This window comes from Epinephelus moara, chromosome 22, assembly GCF_006386435.1.
Source record: "Epinephelus moara isolate mb chromosome 22, YSFRI_EMoa_1.0, whole genome shotgun sequence".
NCBI lineage: Eukaryota > Metazoa > Chordata > Actinopteri > Perciformes > Serranidae > Epinephelus > Epinephelus moara.
In genome coordinates this window covers 19,025,622-19,048,091 of record NC_065527.1, presented here as the reverse complement: position 1 = coordinate 19,048,091, position 22,470 = coordinate 19,025,622, and the positions used below count along the sequence as shown (strand labels likewise).

Below are 22,470 nucleotides of genomic sequence, written 5' to 3'. Positions count from 1 at the left end.
GAACAGCTTTTGTAGTGTGGCACACTGCGTTTTTCTGTCTGGGAGTACTGTTGCCATGAGGGGGGGTACTTGGTCTGCAACGGTGTTTGAGTGGGTGGAACATGTCAGGTGGTATCCACATGAATGCCAGAACCAAAGGTTTCCCAGCAGAACAATGCATTGGAACAAAATAATCAAAGTTATTCACTTGACCTGTCAGTGGTTTTAATGTTTTGGCTGATCGGTGTATCTAACTAATTTTAAGACAAAGGGTAAAACTTTTAATCACAAACATCACCATGAAACTTCCTCAGTTGATTGCTTAAGACAATTCTTTTTGTACTACAATTATTGTCTTCAAAGATATGTTAAAGTATGCAAATGTGCATTATCTGATGACATATGCACTGATTTGCATCACGTTCCTAAACAAAAATCTGCTGGATAAAGTTTAATTTTGTTGACATATCTCTCTTAATCCCTCCATAAATCTGATATTAAAAAAGCCATGTTTTTAGGAATATGTGTCGTATAATATAAATATACGTAGATGGGCATAATACTGGACAGTTTGGTGTGTGTAAGTCGCCATGAAACTCCCCCAGTTTATTACTCATAAAGACAATTTTTCCAAGTTTTCTGAGATTTTGTTTAAAAGCGCAAATGATGCACTATTAATTTAAAGGTCCAGGGTGTAGGATTTAGGGTGATAAATTGGCGGAAATGGAATATAAAAAGTGTTTTCTTTAGTGTATAATCACATGAAAATAAGATTTGTTGTGCTTTTGTTGGCTGAAAATCAGCCGTATCTGTCTGGTTTATAAATGAGGTGAGCATACATTGGCAGGTAGTGGGCAAGCAGGCTGCCTGGGACGTGGTGAACAGCATATGAGAAAAATGTTCTTTGTAATGTGAAACTGCTTTTTTGTGTTTTTTTTTTAAAATTTTTTAATTTTAATCATCTACAAACCTCCTGAACAATGAACACTGAGGGAATACTGACCAAAAGCTTCAGCCCCCTCAATCTTACACTGTTCCTTTAAAGTTTGTGAAGAAGCAGCTAACAGGACTGTGGTGAAATAACCAGAAAAGAAAGAGAAAGGACAGGTTGTTGTGTAAACTAGATAATACCAGTTTTATTTGTAGATTACACTCTAAGAGAAAGAGAAACTTAAGACGATTTCATTTCAAAAGGAGAACAAGTCATCAAATCAGCTTTCTACTGTATTCAAATATGTAACATTGTCCTTTGTCTGTTTTTTTTTTTTTTTAAACGAGCAAAAATATGTCTTTTTACACATCTTTTTAAAAAGAACACTATGTACATCATGGACATTACATGCCACTGAATTTCTCATGTGGGAGGAGGCAGTGCAACCCCCAACACTGTGAAAAACTTCAAGTAATTCCTTATAAAAAATAGAGCATATTTATTTTTGCCTCTGAAAAAGGTTTTTCTAAAAATACACATATGAACAGCATTACAAATTGGCAATGCATAGCTCCTAGTATCAGTCTTGAATGCATAAATGCAAAGAAGCATAACAGAATGACAAAGCTGCAAATAATATTATTAAAGCAAATTAAAAAAAATAATAAAATAAAATTATGACTCCAGAAGCAGCATAGGCTGTGGTTGAGGTGTGACGGAGGGAGAGAGCGCTGGTGTGTTCTTCTCTTCAAATGTGCTGTCTTCAAAGAATGTCGAAGTGTCTGCTGTAAACAGTTTAGAGAGGGTGAGGAGACACGAGGGACCTGTGAGGTGGAGGACTGAGGAGTGACATGCCGCTAACGGGTGGATGAAGAGGGAGGTGTGTATGGTGGCTGAATAATGTTTCAGGGCTGGGACAAAAATAAAAGCAATAACAAGAGGAGAACTGGCTGTTGAGGTGGAGGTGAGGAAGAATGGTTTGGAGTTGAGGAGGAAGGACACAGAGGTTGGGAGAGAGCTGGAGATCCCTGCCGATGTTGGCTTCGCTGCCAGAGCTGTAGGTGCATGGCTGCAGGTGGAGGTGGTTAGCAGTCACTGGTTTTCGCCCTGCCAGGAGACAAAAAGTATTTAAAGAGGTTGAACTCTGAACATTATTTTCTATTTATTTTCAGTGAAGCTCAAGAGTGATCAAAGGAACTCATGCCACACGATCAAGTTAGCATCTTCAGCTTGGTGAAGATGTAAGTAAACCACAGAAAGCAGAAATCTAAAGGAAGCTTTGCTCAACTGGAAGCAGGAGCTGTGGCACGATACGGCATCTTGGATCACTTTGATCACACCAACGTTAGATTGAGTATAAATGCAGCGAAAGCAGTCATGTTTAACAAGCAACATGTCACACCGTGTGCAGATGTTCACAGCTTCAACAGTTCAAGAAAATTTCCATTAAGAGCGTTAGAACACGATTAGATTATTAATTTTTGAGCTAGACTGAGACCAGCATGATGTAGCAGAGTTTTGAAGATAAGAGCTGAGCTTCAACAGTAAGTTGATTATTTGATTAGTTATGAACAGAAAATTTATCAGCAACAAATCTGACCACCGATTAATCATTTAGGTCGATTATCAAGCAACGATGTCAAATATTCTCTGGTTAATTTCTGTTTTTGTCTATTTAAGGGGTATTTCTGGATTTGGGCCTGCTGGTCGGACTCTCTGCACTTGAGATGAGCACCGTGGCCTACTTCCTGGTTAGAAATCCAACAGTACAAAGGTTATGCACTGAGGTCATTTAAATCTGCTAAGTCCAGGGTAGGTGATGCTGCCAAGCTGTTTGGCTATAGATCAAGCAGCAACCTCCAGGGCTAAAAAATGAAGCCAACGTGAAGTTCCAAATAGTGCAGTACAACTAAATAGCTACTTGAGGCGGGCTCCCAAAGAGAGTAAATCCCCATAGACTGTTTAAAGGAGGGGACGCAGCCACCGTGGCGTCACCCACTGGTGCTTCAAGTTTGGCATTTTGGCCGTCGCCATCTTGGATTGTTGGAGTCAGAAGTGACCATATTTGGATGGAGGGTGAAGCTAACCGTAATGCTAGCTGCCAGCTTGGTTAGCATGCTATTACAGCTACTGTATGTTTAACTGTAGTAATTATGCTAATGATAATTTTTGTTACCAAAAAAACTTATTACAACCATCAAAATAAACTGTACTAACCAGAATTACTGAACATCCAACTCCTCCAACACTGAACAAGACTTTTTTTTAGGTAACCAAAACATAACAATTAACTTTAATGGACTGGAAACACTTAAATAGCAACAGCTACAGCTACGCTATACTCGTTACCTAACCAACACTGTCACTGTGGTAGCAGACTGCACCCACCTGTCACTTAAAGCAGCCATGGCCTTAATATGCACAACTTTCAGTCTTAATAAAATGTCAATGGCCGAGTTATATAAAAATCCACCTCTCGTACAGTGAACAGGGAAATTAGCGATATAGACAAAAACGATTTTGTACCATTTTTATTTCTGCTGTAAAGTTTGGCATTTTAACACGGGCCTAGTGGATTGACTGGCTTCTGGAGCCAGCCTCAAGTGGCCATTAGAGGAACTGCAGTTTTTGGTACTTCTGCGTTGGCTTAATTTTTCAGCCCCACAGGTTGCTGCGTCGTCAATCATCATGTAGTTTCCTTACATGTTTTCAGTTCATTTACGTTAACTGCAAACTTTTGTTCAGTCTTTGGTTGTACTAAAAGACCCTCTAAGGAGTTGGATGTTCAGTTTTCTCTGGCAAGTGCATTTTGTTTTAATGAATTCATACCTGTTTTTTACTAGCGAAAATTAGCATTAGCATTAACACAATTAACTACATCTGTAAATGCACTGCGCTAACCAAGCTAACAGCTCTTGTCCAAACACGATCACTTCTGACTCCAAAAATCTGAGACTTCTGAGTCCACAAATCAGTGGGTGACGGTACAGTGGCTACGTCCATTATTTTTATACAGTCTGTGCTATAGATGTAGTATTTATACTGTCTTGTGCCTTCTACTGCTACAACCTACTCACATCAACACAACTACTACATTTAACTTGTATAAATAACAGCTTTTTGACAGGGTGAATATCTATAGAGGTCAAACACTAACTTAATTTAACAGAAAATTTATCAGTAACTATTTTGATAATAAAAGAAGAGTCATTTTCAAAGCAAATATACCCAGCATTCCCTTATTAGTTTGTTAATTTTGACGTTTGTCTGATGTGATCATAAACTGATTATTTTAGAGGTTTTGGGGGAAAAAAGAACATCGGGCATTTTCACTATTTCCAGAAATTCTGTAGACCAAACTGATTAATCAGCAGATAAGATTAATGATGTAGTTGCAGCCCTAAATATCTAGTTTGAAAAACTACAGTAAAAGAAACCAAATGCTTTAACTGTTCAGTAGTCCTCCAGCTTATTAAATCAACAAATGCCTAATGAATTTCAAACATCCAACTCTCATGTACAAACTGTAACAAGGCCAAAACACAACTGATGCAGTTTAAAACCAACAAACCAATTAGGAAAGCTGCCATGCTAAGGTGAAGAAACATTAACCTCATGAAACAACTCTGAGAGATAAGAACAGCCGTAAAACCACAGGAACATGCAACAAACTTATAGGCTTGCCCCAACACATTTAGTGTGTCGGACTGAACCAGGACAAGAAATTATCCTTCACTGCTAATTTATTTAGTTCTTCCTTAGTATAACTGTCTCTGTCCTAACCACCTTACTTGCCAACAAAACAACAGCACTTTAATGTTCAAAGAAGTGGTTTAGTGGGGTGAAAACTTTTGTGGTTGTTGATTATAATTGTGTTTTGCGGAGGCGGGCGCAATAACATTTGAGGAAAGAAATGCCACCAAATTTGAATATATGATGCATGGACTGATTTAGCACCTTTCATTATTCCAACCCAGCCTGACATTTAAGAGCTTCAACAACCATAAACCACAAATGTAAACACATACACACACACACACGCCATGCTAGAGTGCAACCAAAACTGACAACTCCAAACCACAGAGGACAAGCAAATCATGAAAAAAAGATCAAAGCCTCCACAAAAACAAAAACACAGCAGACACCAAGTACACCCCCACACACACACACACACACACACCTCCATGTACAAGAGTAGGCGTTCTTTTTAAAAGCTGTGGGTAAACTTCGTCCTCTAAATGTGCTCCTCAAGGTTGTTGTTGCTGTCACAGAGGGGGGTAACGATACACTGCCCCCCACTGGACAGGCCAGCTCTTGTCATGTGCAGCAAATGCAGCCCAAACTGTCCAAGAAGAACCACAACAGCAGAGTGAGAGCTTGTCAGAAATGGTGCAGTTTGGGCCGAATTACTGGAACAACACTGACATGTCACACAACAAAGGGGAGGCTTCTGAGAAATGACTTAGTGAGCCATTTTTGGAGGCGCACAGTCATCAGAAATAAGTGCTTCATCAGGGCTAAACATCCCGCCTTTGTGAGAACATGAAGTAGTTGTCAGGTAGCTACACTGGTGGTGGCTTCACACTAAATGACTGAGAATGTTGAGCGAGAGGGAAAGAGAAAATCAGCACTGTATGATGTCTTATTTCTGCTATTAGCGGGTTGAGTCATGCACTGGGAAAGCCTGCCTGGATCCCCTCTGTGGGGTTAAAAGAAATAAGGGTGAACACTGACTCATATCTTTTCTTCTTTGGCTTCACTTTTACATCACGAGAAGTAAAAATGCTGCCTCTCTTTCTGTCTAGAGGGAACTAGAAAACTAGGAAGCGTGCACAGTGTTTACACATTGCAGACTTCCTACATCTCCCATTAAGGATCATTATAACGTATATGTATTATTACAGTTATCCCTTTATTAGTTATATAGGGATTGCAACAACACCAGCAACAAATACAATGGATTAAATCTGGTTCTCACAGTCTCTGTTGACTATATAGTTGTGTTTCCACCAAACACTTTCGGTATAGTACCTTTACAACAGCATGTAACCCCAATGGAAATGCACCTAAACCCTAGATCTGTTTGGTGTTTTCACGGCAGACAGTACTCCTAAATGTGGGCGTGGCTGTTACCAGACAACAGCCGCGTCACTGCTACATCCAGCTCTTCCTAAATTGCCTCATCTCGCACCTCATTGATCGTCTACAGGGCTGCATGCCAACATTTTCAGAACAAAATGGAAAAGGCTGCAGCATTGAGAGTCGCAATTGATGGGATATTTAAAAATAGTGGATTATTGTCTCCTTGTAGAGCAAGAGTGGCAATTCTCTCCTGACCAAACAACGCACTACAGTGTTTCTAGCTCCACCTCTTTGGTATCAGATCAGTGTGCTTGGCACTTAAACAGGGGTAGGGTGAAAAAACAGGACGGAATATAACAGTTCTACTGGTCCTGTCAACAACTTTTGAAAATGGAAACGCAACGTGTAATGAACTGAAGTGAACTGAACCGGACTGCTTGGTGGAAACGAGGCTTGAATGTTTGCGTATCACATTTGGCAGTATAAAAAAACAGCATGTAATGAAAACTAGTGAGGCACTGTGATGGGGTTTGATAAATCACCCTGGAAGGTCATAACAACTTCACACTTTATACGTGAAAAATAAGAGTTGGTTTTGCCTGAAATATATAATCACCTTTTTCTCTTCTTCTCTGAGTCATTTGTCCTTGGCTTGCTTTGGGGTGTCTTGGCTGTGCCTGATTTGGAGATGCTGTCCTCTCTGCGTCGTTTGCTGCGTTAAGAGGAAAATGTTTAAACAGCTGTCGGTCCAGTGATCGAAAAAGAAAAACCACCAATGATCCATGCAGAACATTTATCGACTGATTATGAGTAATGGCTAGACTGAGTGTACTGACTTTGTTGTGCCGCCATCCTGTTCCTGTTCCTTGCAGGGAGACGGTGCTGGTACTTTGCTGTCCTGTCTATAGTCCTCTCCCTCCTCCAGCTGACCTCCCCATTGGCTGCCGTTGTGTCGCTCTGTCGGACACCTGGGCTGAGGCTGAGTTGAGGGCGGAGACTCTGATGTCGGCTCCTGATCCTCTTTGGACAACTCCCGCCACTGTTTCTACACAAAGAGAAGGGGAAGATAGTTTACTTAAATTTTTTTTCTAATGCTGCAATAAATAAATACAAAATAATTTGTGAGGGATATATTACAGACTTTTCATTTTATATTTTGACCATTAGTTTTTAACTTCTCAGATTGCATCAGTTAGGCAGCAGTTTCTCTTTTTGTCTATTGTTTCCCTTTAGGCAGCATTTTATTGTGATACTTTTCCATTTTCATGAAACAATTAACATCTTTATAAACTCAAATCCCCATGAAGTGTTTGGTTCTTTCTCTGTGATTAACACTGGAGGCCTGGCCAGTAGCTTCTGATAACAAGATGGGAGATCTATAACAGCCTTCTTTCATCTATCTCCTGCCAGTGAATTAATGTAGTGAATCAAATGGCTTTAACTTGTTCTCAGTCTGCCGTGTCACAATAATTATCTGATGCAAATCAATCTTAAGCAAGTAAGTTCAATGAAAACTCCACAATACCATCATGTCAATGATCCTTTAGATTGAAAAACTGTTCACACTGTGGCTCATTTGCTGGCAAACTTTTATTTCCCTTTATGTGCAGTATGTGGTTTTGAGCATGCACAGACTGGATAAGTATAAAATAAACAACTGAGAAAACAGGACAGGTCTCTGGGTTTACAACTAGAGATATAATGGGGAGGAGGCGGTACTCAGGTGTACTGGTTGATAGAATTGGTGATGGTGTGTGTGGTGCAGGTACCTGTATAGACAAGTCTCCCATGATGTACTTGGATCCTTCGAGGACAGCCATGTAGGAGAAGCGCAGCTGGTCAGGGGTCTGGATCAGGCCCATGCGGTACTTTCTCATGTCCAACAGGATGCTTTTGATGTCCACTGATGAGGGGTCTTTCCTCTTATCCATCTAGATATGACAGCAAAGTAAATCAGCTCCACTAACCCACTTAAATTGAGTGCTTTTTAAGAGCTTTTCAGATTATCTATAAACAAACTTAAGACTGATTTTTGGATAAATCATCTTTCGTATTTAAGCACTGCAGGTCAGTGTAAAGGTCAGTATATATATGTTGTCCCATGCAGAGGTAGGTTTATGTAGGAATAATAAAAACCACATACAAGTTAAGTTATGTTTGAGGTGTTTTTCTTCAGTATTTTTCTCTTTTTTTTAAACTAACCTCTGCATCAATCAGAAAATTTATCAGTTTATTTAAACTTTAAACAATTTCAATTTGCCCTCAAATTATTTTTCATCTCAGGCGTAAATCAAGAAAATGGCTGTCTGTCACAAAAAAATAGAAAATGTTTGATGTATTTTTTCACGGAATTGGTTATTTTGGTGAAATATGTATTTAAAGATGTTAACTAGTATACTGTCTGTCTAAATAATGCATCAAATGACTGTGTCAAAGAACATAAAAAGCCTGTATTCAGCACTATTCGGACAGGATTAGTTTTACATAGGTACCTGGGGTAAAGTAATAATTACCAGAGATTTTAGTCCCGTCCGAATGTGCCATGTCAGTAATCATTACCGCACGATGTCAGTAAAGATTACCGCGACTTTTACCTTCTGTAAAAGGGTCCTGGACAATTACCTCAGGTAATACTAATCCCGTGCGAATAGACCAGCAGTAAATATGTGTGTTAGGGCTGGCAAAAAAAAAAATCAAAGTTAGAAATATATTCGAATATATATATATATATATTTTATAAGTTCAAACCTGAATTTGATAATTTGAATATCATTAATAATTAATTAATACTATCAATAATGTTGTAGATCACGGCGAATCCCGTTAGGGCGGAGATGGCTCGCGCACAAGCCGGGCCAGGACGCAGCGACGGAAGGAGAGACGCAGACGGAGGAGCCCGCTGCGCCAACACCACCCACTGCGCTGTCCGCGATGTGTGACCTGTTCGGGGAGACATACAGGGAGAGTGTTGCACCTGCTGCCTCCCTGCCTACCCTTTTTGAAGACAGAAGTTGGTCATACCTGGCACTTCAGTGAGGTCAGAACGGCTATTTTCATCTAAGTGTCACGTTCATATTGTGCCAGCAATAAGCATTTTATTTTTTGTGGGGGTTTTTTTTTTTGTAAAAAAAAATAAAAATAAATAATAATAATAATAATAATAATAATAATAATTACAATAATAATAATAATAATAATAAATTAGAATATTATTCGAACTCTACTAAATTAATTCAAAAATATTTGAACTCAATTTCATGGTGCTTTTGACAGTCCTATCATACGCACATGACGGCAGGAGGGGACGGCGGTGCGTGAATGGGTTTACCCCTCCCACTTGTGGTAGTTTTACTGATATTTCTTATCCCGTGCGAATCGGCCATTAATATTACTGACGTCCTGTGGTAAAGTGACATTACCCCACGTGCCCATGTAAAACTAATCCCGTCCAAACAGTGCTTAAGTCACAATATGGATACACTGATACAAACAAAGAGGCAGGACCTACCAGGACCACACATGTGTCGACTAATGAAAACGTCCCCGAGCGTCCGATTCCAGCGCTGCAGTGCACTACAGCCGGCCCGTGATCCACCCCCAATGTTCCTGATTCCCGCACTTTGAAGAGGAAGTTGAGGAAGGATGCCGGTGACTCTGGGACACCAAAATCAGGCCACGTGGTGTAATGAAAGTGGTAGATCTCTCTCTTTTCCCCCGTCTGTGGAAGCAGACAAACAGAGGCTTCATAAACAGGTACAACACTTTGTTACAAAAATGTCAGTGCTGATTTTTATCTGTCTGAGGTGACATGTTATTTCAGCAGTGTTTGCAAGCTACACTAAGCAAACATTTCCAACAGTTTCAGTTTCAACTGATGCAAGAAACCAGGTTCTGAAAACTTGCCACGCCAAAACAGCAAACCAAGACGTGTGTTTACTTCTTTCTAAAGCTTATTTTTCTTGCGATCACCTTAGCAGTTAAATTTTCTTTTTTTCCTTTTTTTTTAAAAATTTAAAATATATGTGATCATTTTTAATATAAAAACAGGTGAAAGATGGATAACAGAAATTAACAACATTAAAGTTTGCAACAGAAACACTGTAGTTTAAGCACAGGCTGTGTATTTTACATACTGAAATTGCTCCGCTGCATAATCTACAGCTCCTTTGCATTTTTTTTCCACACCTACACACGTGAATGTGTGGGAACATAAAACTCAGCTCAATCTGTTTGAAAGTCTGTGAAAATGTGCAAACAGAAAACAATAAGTGTTGGTGATGAATGATGATGTTCTCAGTTTTATGAAACCTCAGACAACATCTGTCCATGTGATGCGTCTTGGCGTGACACTCAAACGATTCTAGCTCTTCTTTGACACCTTAAACTGCTCTTTGTTTTACGTAATATTCTGGCCTACACTCATGTTCTGCAGCTCCAGCACTCTGGTGGTGTAGTAAGACTTGATGTCTTCCGACAACAGCGTGACCAAGAAACGTGTGTCTCTGAAGGCCGTCTCCCTCTCATCGGCTGTGGGCCAGTACTGGGCACACTTTTCCTGTCACACAAAGAAAAAGGAGACAAACATGGTGAGAGACACCAAAATAAGTTTAACCTCTGAAAAAGAAATCCATCTGATGAAAAGCAGACGTGGCAATATGCTACTTTCCCGTTAGCATTAAACAACTATACATTTATACACCAAATCCAACCTTTGTTTTGTGACACCACAATACTGTATCACAGCTTTCATATCTAGTAGTTTTTGTTGCAACTTTAGGCCCTGACACACCAAGCTGACAGTTGGCCGTCAGTCAAAGTTTGGGCCACTGGTGAGCGTCTGCTGCCTTCGTCAGTGTGGCGTGTCCCGCACTGTTGGCCCTTGTTGGCGCTAGCTGACTTTTTTCCGCTGATTCAGCATGCTAAACCGGCATCTGCGACTGCAGAGCCCGTCTGTCAATGCAATCACTCTGACTGGCAGATCAAATCAGCGCACGCAAAGAGAAACAGAAGTGAGGATTGTAAACAAAGAGATAAAGTCAGGAGGGAGTGAGACCAAAACAAACTAGTTACATAGAGATAAGACTACTTTTCTTTAGCCACTGAGCTCTTTAGCAGAAATATTTTGTGATGGTTTGTGTTAATGTTCACTGGCGCACTGAAAATATTATTTGTTCTTTCAACATTGCATTATGTTGCTAATGTGCTAAATGGCTAAATGGCATCAAGATGGTCTTCCGGTTTCCCTTTTTGAATGATGAGTACAGATTACCACCATCTGCTGGTGTGGAGTTATTTCCTCTTATGCAGGCACAGAACACACATGCTGGATGATTGTGGCTTAAAGGCTCTCTAAGTCTTCCTAAGCTTGAAAAGTTTTTGTCACATACAGCAAATATCTCCTCACGATCTGCTAGCTACATGTCCTCTGAATATGCTGTGAAAAAGTCCGGTCTCTGTTGGCAGCGCAGGATCTGCAAATGGCATCAAAAACACTTCCCTTCTGTTTACGTTCAACAATGTTATCAAACACAACGAAGCTAGCTCGCCTTTTAGCCTCATTGTAGCCTGTAGCTCTAACTGCCTCTCTGGGCACTGCATTCATGTGTGCACGAGACCATGAGACATTGGCACCGCGTTCATGTGTGTGTGCTTGCTTTCGCTGGTCTTGCACTGGCTGGTTGGTGCAGCAACCAAAATGTTTTTGTTGCCATTTGCGGAGCCTGGGCTGCCTACAGAGACCGGACTTTTTCACAGCTTATTCAGAGGACATGTAGCTAGCGGATCGTGAGGAGATGTTTGCTGTATGTCACAAAACCTTTTCAAGCCTAGGAAGACTTAGAGAGCCTTTGCGGTGTGCTCATTTGCAACTTCTTTGGACGAGACATGGCAATGTCAGGCGACGCAGCAGGGGGCCTTCATCACCGTTTTGGTGATTGGTTTGATCGGTTTGATTTTTTATTATATAAATTAATAATATTGCAAATAAAAATTAAACATTTGGTAGCATTCTAGAATAATAAAATAAATACATAAAAGATTAGGGTAAGAGAAGCAGACTGAATCATGCAAACTAACTTATTAGATAAAACAAATGTTGACTAAGGTTTCCTTTGGGGACATAATTTGCAGTTAAAAAATGTAAAATCGTAACATATTGCATTATATGTTATTGCAATACTCAGCATAGGGCTGGCACAATATCAGATTTTCACTACATGATCATTGCTTCCAAAAGTGTTCACAATAACGATATTATTGCTGCATCTATGAATTTTTTTTTTTCCATCTATAATTCCGTCAGTCAAATTAATCTTTAACTTTGTTTATTGTGAGTTTTGGCTCTTTCTTTGGCAAATGATTGACATTCAAAATACAAGTATAGGGAGGTGGAGAGAGAGTCTGTTACCGTAACTGTACAGAATCGTACAAAAAGAGCAAGTAAACTTCACAGAGAGTGAAAAGGCAATAGATGTCATTGGGGGAGGGAGGCAAAGCGAGAACGGAAAGAAAGAAATATTTTAGATGTGCTGAATTATTTACACGATGTTATCATATGTGTACTATTAAAATGTTATCAATATTTCATTTTTATTTATCACAGTGATCATCAATGACTCTAAATGGTGGCATATCGCAAAACATTTAAAGTCGCACTAATACGTTATCAGGACTTAAAGACTGTGATGATACTGTAACATGGGGCCTCTGGTGATTCCCATCCCTTGTTGGAAATCATCATCATTATTAATTTTTTTTAAAATATTATTTATTTATTTATTTACAGGAATTAATTTGAAAAAGGTGACTGGTTCAATCCTATTCAGTACCTTCTTAGTTAACAGACAATGGCCAGAATGTGTTGAGGGTAAGTCTATTATGCAACCTCCCCTCTGCAGGATTGGAGAGCTGGCCTACATAAAAGATCCTTGTGAGGTTAATAATATCTGTGGACTAGGTACTCTTTATCTTCTATTTCCAAGAAAACAGTGAGGGAATCTCATGACCCAGCGAGATCCACTCCAGCTGCTTTACTGAGAAAAAGAGAGATCACAGCTGTTCTGTGTGAGAGCGAGTGTAAGTGTTGTGTTAGTGTGTGTGTGTGTTTAATCGGCACATTGCAGGATCACTGGATTTAAAAGGAGGTGAGAGGTTGGGTTGCATCCCAGTTCCTCACATGCATCTGTGGACATGCTGTCAAAACACTGAATTCCTGTTATTTTGCTGACGAAAGAGTGGCGCTCTAGAGTGGACCGTTGGAACAGAAAATTAATCAGACAAGTGGCACTAATGATTTCACACAGCCAGCAAGGTACAAACTTTAACAAAGTGTGTATGACTAGTCTTTTCTGTGGTCTATTCAGTATTATTCAGCAGTCTATCTGTGTGTGTGTGTGTGTGTGTGTGTACGCACCAGACGAGCAACAGATGTCAGACCAGACAATATAATGTCTTGTTATCATTATGCAGTGCACTTACTGAGCCTTTCTCGATGACCCTGTTGAGCATGATGACCGCCTTGGTCTTCTGCTCCCAGATCATGAGCCAAAAGTGGCCGCAGGTGTTCCTGAGCGGGCCCTGTGGACAACAAACACACACACAGATACAAAAAACACTTTCATCAGTTACATGGCAGGAGGAAATGAGTCCAGTGGGGATCTGGGAAATAATTTGCAATGGAAATGTGTGTAATCTTCCAGGCGTGAGTGAACAATGAACGCATCAGGCGTGGGACTGTTTATTAATGTGATAGTTGTGCAGAGGAGATTTGCTGAATGATAACATGTTTATTTAAAGGTCAAGACTTGTAAAGGTTATGATGTGGTTGAGTTGAGAAAACTGCTCTCTGTGAGGTGCAATAACAAATGTCAAATATCTTATGATGGTGATAATACAGAGATAACATACACAAAGACATGGACACTGCCAACTGTAAGCAAGTATTTGCTTTGCTTGCTTTTCCTGTCATGTAAATTCAATGAGATGTATAAACAGCATTAAAAGTAAAATCATCATGCACAGCAGCACAGTTTGCTGTTGTGTATGTTAGGATGCAGATAATTAAAGGGCTGTGGACCAGGTGCAGAATAAACTCCTGCACTTTTCTTGAAGGATCCTCTATTTCAGGAGACCAACATTAATTGGACATTAGCAAGCACTGCCTCCAATGTTTGGCTTTTTAAACATTTTTCTTGTATTTTTCAATGTGTAACAAGAAACCTGATGATTAATTACAGACTGAATTACCTTAAAGGGATACTTTGTTGATTTTCAACCAGCTTTGTATCATAACAATGTGGGTAGTATGTGTAAATGAAACATTTTAAACTTCCCTTCATTTAACGAGCAGCCAGATCGACCTAATTATCTGCCAGCTGATTTTTGCTCTTGCTCGAACTATAGATTGTACATCCACATTAGGGCACAAAGACTGTAGAAGCTGATTGAGAGAGATAGAAACAGACACCCCTTTCTCAAACTCAGATTGAACTGTAAAGCCAGATAAAGCAAGATTCTGTTACTGTATTGCCTATCTCCCGCCTCAAATGTTTTCAGGAAAATATTTTAGTGCACTGGCTCTGTGCAGAAGAAGTGGGCTCCATATTGTTTCTTCTATTGGAAAAAGGGAGGCTGAAAATACTGAGATCAAACAGTATAAACAGACAGTGCTGATCAAATATGAACTACAATTCTCACCTAAAATGTTTTTAGAAATATATTTTAACTTCCTGTTTAACAGTAATATGAGATTGTTTTTTACCAGCCAGCTGTCCTATTGCCCAACTCCTTATGTCATCCACCACTGGGAGCATTTGTTGGTCCAGTGTGGCACAGAGCATTCCGGTAGTTGTAGGTTTTCTATCTCTTCTTTCTACCTTTTTCCTTTGGTAATGTAGCACCAATTTCAAAAGTACTTGTGACTTTCTGCTGCATAGACAGCCCAGATTTATGAAAAGACCATCTTTCCAACAGTGAAATACTTGCTTTACAAACCACAGATGAATGGTACAATCTTTACCTCATCTCAAAAGAACCAATGCACACAAATCGTGAAAAGAACTGCCACCAAAACTGTTGTGACACGAAGTCACAGGATGTTACTGAACATCAAACAAAGCATTTCTCAAAAGGCTGACATATTTTTCTTGGATAGCATCCCAGAAATGTCTGCCTGTTATATAATTCTTAAATCACTAGGGAGGGCTACAATTCACTATTACCGTAAGAATTGACATTTCAGTCTTGTCATGTTGAATCACGCAAACTTCCTGTGGCTTTAAATGACTGAAGCAGTGTTCAGTGTACAAGAATGAACAAGAATCAGATTTATCAGCCCGGTCTCAGTTTTCTGTGGTCATGTTAGCAAGACAAAAAAAAAAAAACATCACATGAAAAAGTTAAGTGGTTTTTTGTCCTTTCATTTCCTGAAGATATGAGAATATTCAAAGTTGTGTGGGATGAAGACGCTCTTATGTTGAGTTTCTGTTTAGGGACCACTGTTGATTACTTTGGCTTTACAAATTATTTCACATTTTGTCCTCAATAATTTATACACACTAATTTTTACACAGCAACACCCATGAAAAACCACTTACGAATACAACACTGTCAAGACCACAATTTGCTTCTAAACTTCCATTTAAGCACTATTTTCTCTTCGTATTTAATAAAATAAGAAAACCTCTGTGTTGTTCTTCCATTTTTACTAGTTTCTGTGACAATGTAATCACACAACTAGTGGTAGTATGATTTCAATAGTAAAGACTAAAAAATACAAACATCTCAGTGATAAGGAACATGATTTCAACCCAACAGCCAATGACGCACATAAAGCTGATCCTTAGATAATAGTTATCTTAAAAATAATTGTGAGAAGTACTCAGAAAATATTTATGATCCTACAAGCAGTTGTCAATACCAAGCAGCTGACTAGGATCAGTCTATCATGAGGTAACCAGCAAAACGGAAAAAGCATCCAACCAGGGCTGTCATGACATAGTTTCTCCCCAACAGGTTTGTCTCTTTACCGTTAAAACGTTAAGTCGGAGATATATTTTTAATAGCTTTTCTCTCTACTATGCAAGTTAAAACTCATCACTCTGGCCTGATAATTAAGACTGTTGCTTGTTCTGTTGTAGGCATGGTTACAATCAATAACAATAATATATTATTATATTAGATTCTGGATATCGTACTATCGTATGTGTTGTATTTTCCTGGTTTTAAGGGCTGCATTACAGTAATTTTCTGAACTTACCAGACTGTTCTAGCTGTTATATTAGTTGTGTTTACCCACTAATTATAGGCATAACTATTGGTTATTTATCAAAAATAATATATTGCAAATATTTTGTGAACACACCAAAAGTCAACCCTACAATATTGTCTCTATATTGATAGAGGTATTTGGTCAAAAATGTTGTGATAATAAATTTCCTCCTTGTCATCCAGCTCTACTGTACACTAACATCATAGTGTGTTGTGAGGACAGAGCATACGACAAATAATATTGATTCATATAGAAAGCTATTACTTAACTATGTATCACCTCGCTTAGTCTTCCTCCAGTCTATGACAAAAAATGTATAAGAAGATATATAACTGAGCCAGTCTAACTGTCTGAGGTTTAAAAATGCCTGACTAGAGTATATTTGTATAAATATTGAAACATTTCCAGATAACTAATCATTGTAACATAATTTTATTTTGTGTGTGTGTGTATTTTATTGTATTATTTTTTTGTGTGGATGTTGTGGTGTTCTGTTAATACCTCTCCGAAAAATCTAATAAAAAGTTAAGTGAGAAAATAAATAACTTCCTGTGCTCATGTGTATATTAAAACAAGTCCACAATTATTGATAAATATTACAATATTATGAGATTATCATTTGCTTGTTAGAAACGGAAATAGGCTACTACTAATCAGTGAATTACTAAATATTTTAGAGATATAGCAACAGAGAGATCAGACATTCCCCAGATCTACTTTACTTTGTAGCTACATAAACACACACACAATGTGTCTCATAATCACACACACTCCCTTCAGGTAACTTAAAATAGTGATGCAGATACTTTACAAACCACTGAATGATTTCAGTAAACCAACAAAGCTCTCCGTATCAGCCTTGGCACTCAGTGACATAACATTTACACACACAATTCAAAATGCGGTCTGTAAAACAGAACTGACCTGTTCAGCCAATCAACACAGTTATTTGCTTTTCTGGCATATCGATCTGTCAGCCACAAGTTTTCTGATAACACTAAACTGACTTGACTTCTACCAGTGGAACTAAACTGCTGTTTACCATACGGTGATGGCAAAAATTTATTTCTAACAAGTACGAATGGTGAGCTGTTAAAATCTTGCATTAGACTTCTTAGGTTGCTATACTTTTTGTGGTTTTTGTTAAGTATAGTAGTGAACTGTTTCAGAGCCGGAATGATTAGTCAATGAACTCATTAGTCAGTTGACGAAAATTCCATTTGCAACTACTAAGATAAAATTACCAATTAATAGTTTCAGCTGCTGGTTCCCCAACTGTTAGGAGTTTTCAGATTTTCTTTGATTTATGTGAGAGTAAACTGAATATCTTTGCAATGTGGACTGTTTAGTTCGACAAACCAAGCAATCTGAAGACAGTTTTATGGTTGTAATAATAGCGCATGCTTGTTTATACTGGAATAAAAAGCCTTGGACTTGCCTGAGTCAATATGTAACTTCTCTGGGCTTCCTCCATGACTACCAGACTTGCGTTGATGTAGTCATTATCTGCGCTCTTCAGCTTCACCCGACTGTGATCAACTGCAGGCGGCATGAGAGGGGAAAATGATTTGGGGATTGACAGACACTGTTTGAGGTTTAGAGGAACATCAGATTGTAACCTGGCTGAACTCTCCACAAATGTTTACCTACATGGACTGACATCTCTGTATCTGTTTCGGTTGCGGTTCTCTGGATACTTTGCCACTTTGTAGGAGCACTCGTGAGACTGATTCCTTATTTCCTGGGGAAACAACAGATTATTTACGTTAGAAACAAGAAAACCCCAGATGCACAAGTATTATATCAAATTTTAAGGCACACTGACAATCACACCACTACTTGTACTTGTATGAGCCAACATGAAACCAGTAACTTCCTATTGAAATGTGATTGTCCATTAATCACAGTGTGCAGTTTACTTTCAGTCCCGAACATTATACAACTTATCAAAATAAAATGCGACTTGAAAAATGGAGTATACAAGTCAAACAAGTGAATAGCGATAAGGTGTAGCTTATCACAGTGAGCTTCTACCACATGCACAAGCCTATAACATATCTTACGGTAACATTCACGTTATCGTATTAAAGTGTGTCAGTGTCTACAGTAAAACGGAAAACATTAAAACCGACGAAAAACAAAAACATTCAGAAAATTGAGCACAAATAAGTTACATATCGGATATTTAATGAGCTAGCCGAATTGTTAGCTTGCTAAATTAATGCGCGTTGGAAGTACTATCTCTATTAGCTTTGTGCTAGCAATGCTAACAGACTTACTAGGTACAGTTTTTGCCACCGGCCCTCTGAGTCTATGTCTTCAAACTCCTTGTCCATTTTCACCGTGGCACTACCAGTCTATTGTACTCCAGGAAAGTGTAGTCAGCTGTCCGACTGTCTACCTCATTACTTTATTCAGGCTGGAGAAGCTTTTGGTCAAAGAATCGTTACTTCCCCACCAAGCTGACGAGCTCGCGCTCAGTGTTTGTCCGTTGTCTCTCTGCTCTGGTGCAGTTGACATCTGAAGAAGTACCGTGTGCGCACGCGCCAACAGAGGTCCTCCAGTGGCTGTCAAAAACAAACACAGCAAAGATATTCAGTGAACACACGAGATGTCAAACAACCTGATCACTTAACCTCAACATCTCTGTACATAGGTGTTGATATATCACAGACATACATCCGTTGTACATCTACTCTGTTCTATTAGATTATCATTACAACTATTACATTGCACCTTACACGATATCTTCTATCTATCTATCTCTCTATCTATCTATACCTCATACTATACTATACTATACTATACTACACTATACTTTACTTTAGACAAGACTAAACTGTTCCATACAATACAATACAATACAATACAATACAATACAATACAATACAATACAATACTATACTAAAGACCTACTTTACTATACTTTAGACAAGACTAAACTATGCTATACAATACTATACTGTACTACACTATACTGTATTGTGCTGTACTGTACTATACTGTACTGTACTGCAATGTTCTGTACTATACTATACAATGCTATACTGCACTATACTATACTGTACTGAACTATACTATACAATACTGTACTGTACTATACTATACCATACCATACTGCACTATGCTATGCTATACGATACTGTACTATACTGTACTTGACTGTACTATACAAAAGGCCTACTATACAATACTATACTACAGTATACTATACTATACTAAACTATACTATACTATACTAGACTAGACTAGACTAGACAATACTACATGCTATACTATGCGATACTGCACTATGCTATGCTATACGATACTGTACTATACTGTACTTGACTGTACTATACAAAAGACCTACTATACAATACTATACTACAGTATACTATACTATACTAGACTAGACTAGACTATACTATACTAGACAATACTACATGCTATACTATGCTATACTGCACCATGCTATACTGCACTATGCTATACAGTATTGTATAGTATAGTTCAGTACAGTATAGCATGGTGCAGTATCGCATGGTGCTATACCGCACTATGCTATACTGCACTGAACTATACTATAAAATACTGTATTGTACTATACTGTACTTGACTATACTATACTGTACTGTACTGTACTGTACTGTACTGTACTATACTATACTATAGTACTGTACTGTACTGTACTATACTTTAGACTAGACTATACAATGCTAGACAATACTATACTATACCATTCTATACAATGCTATACTGCACTATACTGTAATGTACTGAACTATACTGTACAATACTGTACTGTACTGTACTATACTATACTATACTATGTTATATGTTATAATAATATGTTAATATGTTATACTGTTTACTATTAATAAAGACAACACCAAGTATCATCATTTAATCAGCATACAATAATAATATATATATTATTCTGGTGTATGCTTTTTACATAATAAACTCACTTCCATTAATAATACATTAACTTTGTTTTTCTTCGCTCTTGTGTTGTTAATATTTTTTTTACTTCTACTCTTATACTAGTTGTATATACCTATTTGGTATGATGTTAGGGTTTCATTTTATAACTTGTTGACTTTTAAGTCTATCAGCACAGCCACAAATGACTATCTTCATTATTTTTACTCTGCTGATTGTAATTCTTTTTCTTTTCTTTTAATCATTTGGTCCATAAAAATAAAAGAAAATAATAATGATATTTAAATCAAATGCCCCACACAACTTTGCCAAGGTGAAGGTGACTTATTGAAATTGCTTGTTTTGTCTGACCAACAGTCCAAAATCCAACGTGTTCAGTTTAAGAGACATGTGATGCTACTAGACTACATGTCAGTAATCTGATTTTCATGAGACTGATTACAGGTCAACAGGGAGGTCAAAAGCAATATAGGTTTGTTTTAATGCCACAGCTAGTGGTTCAACAATCTTTTATCTTATATTTAAATTTTATTCCATTTACTCCTCTTTTCAGCCAGGTTACCAAGAAACAGAGAAGAGAAAAAGCCTCATGAGACTGACTGCTTGGTTAAATGGTGGACATGTTTCAACAGGTCTGAAAAGTAAAGACACCTACAGTGATGTGATGACCCCCCCTGGACTAATATTCAGCACCCAACAACCTTGTGTGGACAGGCTTTGTTGGAAAGCCACCGAACATTACTTCAAACTGAGATAAAATTATAAACCAAATATTTTCAAGAAAAGTCATCAATATTATGCTGAATTACACTGAAGTGATGTAGGAGATATCTATATTATTCCATTTATAATCATGTAAAAACATTACACACAATACAGTTACAGTATTGAATATAGCTTACAGTGTATACGATATGTTTGCAATGTTATCATACTATTTGGAAAACTGTTTCATCTAAATGTCAAAGTTTCTGAGGGAGGATTTAAGGGGGAATCAAGAACATTAAGGTCAGTTTTATTATCATACACAGTGTGCTGTGAGAGCTGAAGACATGAAATATAAAAACAAAAGTTCAGCACAATGCTGTCTCATAAACTACCGACAAATATCAAGAGGCCTCAGGGAATCTGACATTATAAGACACATTATAAGTTTTACTATGTCATGTGTCTTTTCTCAAAGTTAAGAAAAGGCCAGTGAGGAGTCTGCAGGCCAATGTGTGTGTGTGTGTGTGTGTGTGTGTGTGTGTGTGTGTGTGTGTGTGTGTGTGTGACAGGAGTGTGTGTGCTCATGTACTACAGTTTAATGTCCCTACGCAGTGGGAATGACATGATACTTGATGGATGTAAGACAATACTCTGTGGTGGCCACATGGTAGCAGTATTTCCATTGCTACACAAACACTGGCAACGTGTCAAAGTCATCTGCTGCTATCAGGAAGAAATGTTTCCTCTGAGCAACGTGGCTTAAAATTAAGATCAGATTAACCATTTTATGTCAGGGGAATTTGATATAAGTAGTCTTCTGTATGTTTTAGTTTTTCTTTTTTTATATTTTTGAAGGGAATTAGTTAAAGTACCTCTACATGGCATGCATTTAGGTAATTGCTGAGTTGCAGTGACAAATTAACTGTAGGGCATAAAAATGGTTGCACTAGTAGAATCACCTGAAGTTGTTTGGTGTTGATTTTGTGTTTTCATTATTTTGTAAATCATGTTATTCTACACAACTGCATCTATTCTACATATATGTTTGCTATTTACATTGAGGAATAATTTAAAACATATGATCAGTGTATGAGATATCATTGTTATTTAAACAACCAAACAGTGCTACTGCAAACAAACTGATGCTTATATGTTAATGTGTCAACCACAATAACAATCAGCATCATCATTATCATCATCATTGTCTAATATTAATGTAATGTAAACAGTAATCCAACACTGAGGAGGGGCTGCATGCTTTTACTTTCACTTTAAGAATGATTTTGTTGTCAATATACATTTTACTTGCCAAATAAAAAAAATGCTGAGTTGCTCTTTAAGTGTCATTACATTGTTTTACTTAAGGGACTGTTCGTTATTTATAATAGGGGAGGGAGTAGTGAAAAACTGGGCAAGTACTTCAAATAATTTATTAAGCACTTTAAGGGACTTTCAAGTTTAGATTGTCCTATTTATTTTAAATACCCTTAGAGCCCTAAAAAACTGCAAATGGGTTTGAGAGGCATCTTTTCTTTAAATAAATAAATAAATAGAAGTGTGTGTGTCTATAATGTTTTGG

At 38.0% G+C, this 22,470-nt stretch overlaps 1 protein-coding gene across 2 annotated transcripts; it reads right to left on the bottom strand.

The window, feature by feature from the left end:
• Nucleotides 1–1,093: 1,093 nt before the first annotated feature.
• ptpn2b (protein tyrosine phosphatase non-receptor type 2b) lies at nt 1,094–18,775 on the bottom strand. 2 transcript variants are annotated; one of them, XR_007569189.1, is made up of 11 exons: nt 18,539–18,775; nt 17,910–18,000; nt 17,698–17,798; nt 13,469–13,567; nt 10,410–10,547; nt 9,501–9,710; nt 7,762–7,923; nt 6,829–7,037; nt 6,609–6,704; nt 5,091–5,252; nt 1,094–2,017 (listed from the first exon to the last, which is right to left on the bottom strand). XR_007569189.1 is itself a non-coding variant. In XM_050034481.1 (10 exons), exons 1-10 carry the CDS (start codon nt 18,593–18,595, stop codon nt 1,996–1,998), a joined length of 1,185 nt encoding a protein of 394 aa, XP_049890438.1. In that variant the 5' UTR covers nt 18,596–18,775; the 3' UTR covers nt 1,094–1,995. The 2 variants fall into 2 exon arrangements, 1 of the variants encoding a protein (XP_049890438.1); XM_050034481.1 differs by lacking the exon at nt 5,091–5,252.
• Between the last annotated feature and the right edge of the window lie 3,695 nt (nt 18,776–22,470).